We start from the raw sequence: 6,610 nt of genomic DNA, 5'->3' as shown, positions 1-6,610 counted from the left end.
CTCGGCTGGCTTGGATTGGCTCCAGCCCCCCGTGACCCCATGTAGGACTAAGCGGTTTAGAAAAATGGATGAATGCCATGGCTTTAGGAGCTTCTGATAGGCTAATTGACATCATTTGAGTCAATAGAAGGTGCACCTGTGGATGTATTTTAAGGCCTACCTTTGAACTCAGTGCTTATTTGTTTGACATCATGGAAAAATCTAAACAAATCAGCCAAGAGCTCAGAACAAAAACTATGGACCTCCACAAGTCTGGTTCATCCTGAGAAGCAATTTCCAAATGAATCATCTGTTCAAACAATACTATGCAAATATAAACACCACGACAACACAGCCATGATACTGCTCAGGAAGGAGACGCATCCTCTCTCCTAGAGATGAACATACTTTGGTCCAAACAGTACAAATCAACCCCAGAACAGCAGCAAAGGCCTTTGTGACAACACTGGAGGAAACAGGTACCAATGTATCTATATTCACAGTAAAATAAGCCCAATAGCAACACAACCTGAAAGGCTGTTCAGCCACGAAGAACCCGCTGCTCTAAGACCACCATAGGAAAGGCAGTCGATGGTTTTCAGCTCCACATGGGGACAAAGGTTTTACTTTTTGGAGAAATGTTGTATCTATATTCACAGTAAAATAAGTCCAATAGCAACACAACCTGAAAGGCTGTTCAGCCAGGAAGAACCCGCTGCTCTAAGACCACCATAGGAAAGGCAGTCGATGGTTTTCAGCTCCACATGGGGACAAAGGTTTTACTTTTTGGAGAAATGTCCTCTGGTCTGATGAAACAAAAATTGAACTGTTTGGCCATAATGACCATCGTTATGTCTGGAGGAAAAGAAGGAGGATTGCAAGCTGAAGAACACCATCCCAACCATGAAGCATGGGGGTGGCAGCATCATGTGGTGGGGGTGCTTAAGGACAACAAAGTCAAGGTACTGGAGTGGCCATCACAAAACCCTGACCTCAGTCCAATAGAACATTTGTGGGCAGAACTGAAAAAGTGTGTAAGCAAGGAGGCCTACGAACCTGACTCAGTTCCACCAGTTCTGTCTGGACGAATGGACTAAACTTCCAGCAACTTATTCTTAGAAGCTTGTGGAAGGCATCCTGACATGTTTGACCCGAGTTAACCAATATAAAGACAATGCTACCAAATACTAACCGAGTGTATGTAAACCTCCACTGGGAATGTGATGAAAGAAATAAAAGCTGAGATAAATCTTTTCTTCTACTGTTATGCTGACATTTCACATACTGACCTAAGACAGGGAATGTTTATAGGATTAAATGTCAGGAGTTGTGAACAGCTGAGTTTAAATGTATTTGGCTAGGGTGTATGTAAACTTCTGACTTCAACTGTAAGTGTCCCAATAAACAAAGACACTCGGCATACCAAGATCCTCACATAAATGGAATGCAGGCATCATTAATGTTATCAATTACACCTTTTTCCACCTATGACCTGCCAAAATATCTGTTTTGAAAAAGAGCTATTGTTTTTTATTTTCAATTAATCTGGCAATTACTTTCTAGATTAAAGCTACAATTTGTATTATTTTAATATCAAGTTAGGGTTAGCATGAGACTAGAATCAATGCCAAACCAGTCACACACTGTCATGGTTCCAATAGTAAGTCACCTACTGATTGACAGCTATGACGATGGCCTTCTCTGGTTGGTTAGAAAATGTCATCCCAGTCAAAAACCTTCAGAAGGGAATATCTCTTGATGGGTCTGGGGTCACATGAACCATTGAGAGCACCTCTCTCCATTAAGATAGGTTTTGGGAAATATTTCTGCAAAATTAATATTTAAAAAAATACTACATACTGCAACTTTAAGCAATTAATCATTTGGACCATGAAAGGCCAAAAATCGCAATATCCCAGAGCCAAAGCGACAAACTACTTGATTTGTCAACTGACCAAAACACATGTAGTAATCATAAATGAAAAGAAAAGGACCAATCTATCATTTTGATAAGCTGGAATCAACAAATGTTTAGTATTTTGGGCTTAAAAATTACAAAAACAATTAAGTGATTATCAAAATTGTTGCCAAATCATTTAGTTAAATCAACTCTGACTAATTGTTGCAGTTCTAGTTTTACTGTCTGTCCACTAAGAAGTTGATAAATGTAAAATAAATGAATAAGTTAGGCAAGTGTGAATTTTGTGTTGACATGGATGCAAATTGAGGACCACGTTACGTGCATGAGCATTCCGTGAGTGTGTGTCCAGTGTACAGGGACCCAACAACACACCTTCGATAGTCCTCAAGGAACTATAATTATTGAACACCGCCTGTTTGCCCTAAACCATTACAACATCTGTCCTGGCCATTACCATAGCATACAGTATCTATCCACATAGAAGGTATAAGGCAGCCTACAGTTTATCAATCATGCAGACATTTTTTTCCTACAAGACAAAAACCTCCAACTGTGCCATCGTTATTAATGCAACATGATACGTGGCTGGCGGCAGAAACCAGAAAGGCTGCCTGGTGATTGGTAAAAAACCCTTTCATGATAAGACGGTTACAAGTTAGAAGTGTCCATCATGTGAAAGTGAATATTAGCAATAAATTCAACTGACGCCTGCTTCGGAACCAATGTACTAATTAAAACAGACACACAAATCTGATAAATGAGCTGTGCGTTGTTACACTAGGAATCTCATATCCCAGGTTCCCGTTACATGTACCTACTGCTTCTGATGTTCTGCAGATCCCTGACATACTCCTCAAATTATGAGAATGCTGTGAAAGAAATGGTGGGAAAGACTGAACGTGCTCTCCGTGTCTACTTCTCCCTTCTTGCTAATAGTTAGTCTATAAACACAAACACATGTTTTCCATAATTATAGGCTTGCCCCTGCCCCAACATGGGTTGTCTGAGAACCATCTGACAGACTGTGCTGGGATGCACATGACAATGCAGGAATACCACTCTTAAACTATGTGAACCATGAAATTACAAGTCTATTATTTCCCATTTATAACTATAATCTATCATAACTTGTTGGCCAATTTCTTGCCAATCTGTCAAACACTATCTTGCTTATGTGTCACTTATAAAACATCGATTTTCCCAAATTTAATCCATTTATTTTTGCACTTTTTTGTAGGCATTCCTATTATCCTTTAAACTGATCATTACCATACTGACATATTGTACACCAAACAGTGTTACACCACACAAATATCAAAGCCACAGAATTACTGTGTCATTTTAGCTTTGTTGTGAAGTCCTCATATCCCAGCTAAATCATTACATGACTACAGGTAACACTCCTACTTCACACAGTATACTACCCAGAACAGTCTATAACCAAACTCCTACACATTAAAGCCCTCTGGGTATCTGCGTATGCATGCGTGCAGGCAACATGTGTAGTGACATCAACAGCATACTTGGTTTTCACACACTTCTGCAGTGACTACATACAGCCATCTAGCTGCAGCTCTGATCTTCTGAGGAAAAACAGGAGATGGACGGCAGAATTTACTCTCGTTTCGTTCCTTCTCCATTACAATTCAAACAATGCCAAGAACTTACAATGTAGCAAAAAAAGAATACTGACACCCAGATCTCTGAAATTTCACTACTGGCTGCTGTTTTAGGTGTCACCATCTGTGGCTGGGAGAGCAGCAGGGCCGGACAGAGCAGAGGGATGCCACTGTGTCTTTAAGCAGTAATCCCTCTATTCTCTGAGCATTTGTTGCCGGCCATCGAATGGGCGGTTCAGTTTTAATGTCCACAAGGGCCACTGGGAGGTCCTGCGCTATTAAAATCACTGCTGCTCTCTGGTCAGGCCTGCACAGGCCTTAAACAACAACTGAGGCTGCCTCAGAAATTAAAGATTTAGCATTTCAAAAGGAGAGGAACTGGGTTCATTGCAGCAACAAAACAGATAACAATGTTGACATTCCTAACATGTATCCTTTGGTCTTTTCTAAAGGAAACTAGAGGCTGCCCACAGGAGATATGGTATGAACAGAAGACGCTGCAGTTTGCTGGTGTCTGTCTCCATTTATCTCATCCAAGCAATGACAGTCAAACATCAGGACATGTTCTTTGAAAATGACACTATCATTTAAAGATCTGCTCATCAGACCTGCTCACACTCAAAACCAAAATCCTCATAGGACAGCCATAAGAACCTCAACAAGACTCCATATTTTACCACTGCCCCCTACCAACAGGAAATCAGTGTAGCACAACTATAAAATCTACTACGAGCTTATACTGACTGCCCTGGATTTAAAATATTTGTATTTCCTAGGGTGCCAATTTATATAGATGTTGTAATACAAGTAGTTCATACTTGTAAAATGTGCCATGTGTTTTATCTTGTGTGATTCTCTGTGAATGAATCTTCAAAAGTTGCTTACAGTATTAAAAATGTTGAATAACTACTGTGGCAGCCCCCTGAAGTAATTTTCAAGTCTGATCGCAGGTTACTGTCAGTGAGGGGTGGCTTTGATTAGGTGTTTGCAACACCATGCGGACTGGCTGTTGATTCTTGAGAGTAAAGGTTACAGAACAGGCTGGAGCATAAACAGCTGCAGCTGCTGCTGCTGCTAGGAGCAAGGAAGCAATGTTGCAATGCTAATGCTTTGCCTGTCTTGCAGAACAATTTGCACCAAAAAAAGAAGAAGAAAGGAGAAGTAGGTTTCATGCAAAAAAAAAAAAATCTGCCATCCTCCAGAAGTTAGTGAGAAGATTCTGAGCTAAAAATTAACACTTCCAAACTTTCTACTTTCCTTTGATACAGGCAGAAGCTCTGACCTTACAAAAGATCACATTTCAGCAGTCAAGACTGTCAGTGTGTTTCTTCAACAACGAGCTGGATTTCTTTGTAACAAAAGCACTAGATGGCACTGGTTTGAAAAAGTGAAGTGTGTGTTTCCAAAGCAAGTGCCAGCGCGCAGTTAGCGTGTTTCCAACAAGTTTTCATAGCGGTGAACTACTAGTAGTAATGCAGCTTGATGTACGTCCAAGAATTTGGAGGGATGGGGGAAAGAGAGGGAGGGTATACTTAAGTGTGTACTGTGTTTATGTCAGCCGTGTTGAGAACTCGTCCTTACCGCTATGAGCGTGTTGTTCCTCTGCTCCGTGGATGAGGCAGAGTCCGGGTCCGGCTGCTTGCTCTGCGGGTGTTTGCTGCTGCCGCTGCCGCCGGACTTCTTGGCCCTCTGCTCCAGACTTCGCTGGTACAAGCTGACCGTCTCCCTCCGCTCTATCTCCAGCTGCTCGGCATGGGCTTGCTGGTACCTGTTCTCGCAGTTTACGTGGTGTCTCCGGCAGCCCTCTATCCGCTGCCTCAGCCTCTCCACCACAGTGCTGTGTTTAGGTATGCCCACCGCCGCGGCGGGCACCCCGCTGCCGGCGGCCCGGGTCACATCCTCCGGCCACCTCTTCCTCCACCTCCACCACCTAGCGTCCTCTCCCTCTCTGTCCTTCCCGGTGAAGCGTGCCAAGCAGCCGGGGAGCGGACGAAAGGTACGACCGACAACCGCCGCTGGAGCGAGGAACAACAGGGAAGGTTTAAAGGGCTGCGAGCCCAACAGTCATACGGTTAAGGGCTTGCGAGTGACCGTCTCTTCTTCCCTCCTAGGCACTGTTTCCAAACAAACCAAAAACACCCAGCCTGAGTGAGAGCCGAGCAAGTCCCAAACTGAATTCAACAATGAAGCCGCTGCCACGCTGCTACCCACAACAACTCGGCTGGAAAAACAACACCGTGTAGGTAATGAACGTTAGCAGGCACTCGGCGGTCATATACACACAAACCGTCCCGCGGAGGAGCAGCGGCGTCGGCAGCAACAACAGTCCACTCGCCGTTTCACTGTGCTGTCCTTTAAGAAAAAGTTTTGCTGCCTGAACCGAAGAGGCTCCGGAGTTTCCCAATGAACTTGCATCTCATATGGTTTTGGTTTGAAAGAAATCCCGGTGAAGATGTTCTTGAGTTGGGGGTAAGAGCGCAAGCGCCCTCGGTAGTCCGGCAGTGAGGCAACTAGAGTAGCCCAGACAGCGCAAAACGCGGATATGGGAAGCAGTGGCGGAAGTCTGTAGTCACAGGCTGTCGCCTGCCACCATCACAATAATCAGGTCCGCTTCTCCACCATGCTAGCGGAGTGATATCAGGACAGGAGGTGAGTAAAAACCAGCTAGAGGCTGCGAGGAGCTCGTTCATGGACACTCGGAAAAAGCGGAGTGGAATCCAGAGTGCCTCCCGGAGAGGACTGCTCTGGTCCCGCCTGTGACCTCTTCTGTTGTAGTCACAGGTTACAACCCCTTTACACTAAGTTAGCTATGTGGGACAGACAAAAATGTGTTTGGTATTTGGTCAAATAGGTAACTTATTACCTCATTGCTCGCTTATTACACTACTTCATTACCACATTTTTCACAGGAGTCAGGCTTAGTAAAGGATGAAACCATTATTTTATTTTATATCACTTTCATGAATATACAGTATTGTAGTGATCCTTCACTTGGCATGTTATGATGTTCTAAATTGTTATGGTTCCTTGATGGGTGTGGAGCTTCAGGGGTTAAGAGGTGTGAGAGCAGGAGGGAGCGAAGGGTGGAGGG

The 6,610-nt window shown here is 43.7% G+C and overlaps 1 protein-coding gene across 1 annotated transcript in view; it reads right to left on the bottom strand.

The window, feature by feature from the left end:
• The window catches only part of maml3 (mastermind-like transcriptional coactivator 3), a 116,426-nt gene extending 110,039 nt beyond the window's left edge, over window positions 1-6,387 (bottom strand). Inside the window, exons 1-2 of the mRNA XM_020596199.1 lie at window positions 6,383-6,387; window positions 5,101-5,449 (exon numbers count right to left, since the gene is read on the bottom strand). Of these exons, the coding sequence (XP_020451855.1) occupies window positions 5,101-5,449; window positions 6,383-6,387 (354 nt within the window). The remainder of the gene's footprint in view (window positions 1-5,100; window positions 5,450-6,382) is intronic.
• Between the last annotated feature and the right edge of the window lie 223 nt (window positions 6,388-6,610).

This window comes from Monopterus albus, unplaced genomic scaffold (assembly GCF_001952655.1).
Source record: "Monopterus albus unplaced genomic scaffold, M_albus_1.0 scaffold29.1, whole genome shotgun sequence".
Classification (NCBI taxonomy): Eukaryota; Metazoa; Chordata; class Actinopteri; order Synbranchiformes; family Synbranchidae; genus Monopterus; species Monopterus albus.
The sequence above is the reverse complement of the archived record's forward strand: the minus strand, read 5'-3'. Positions and strand labels throughout refer to the sequence as shown.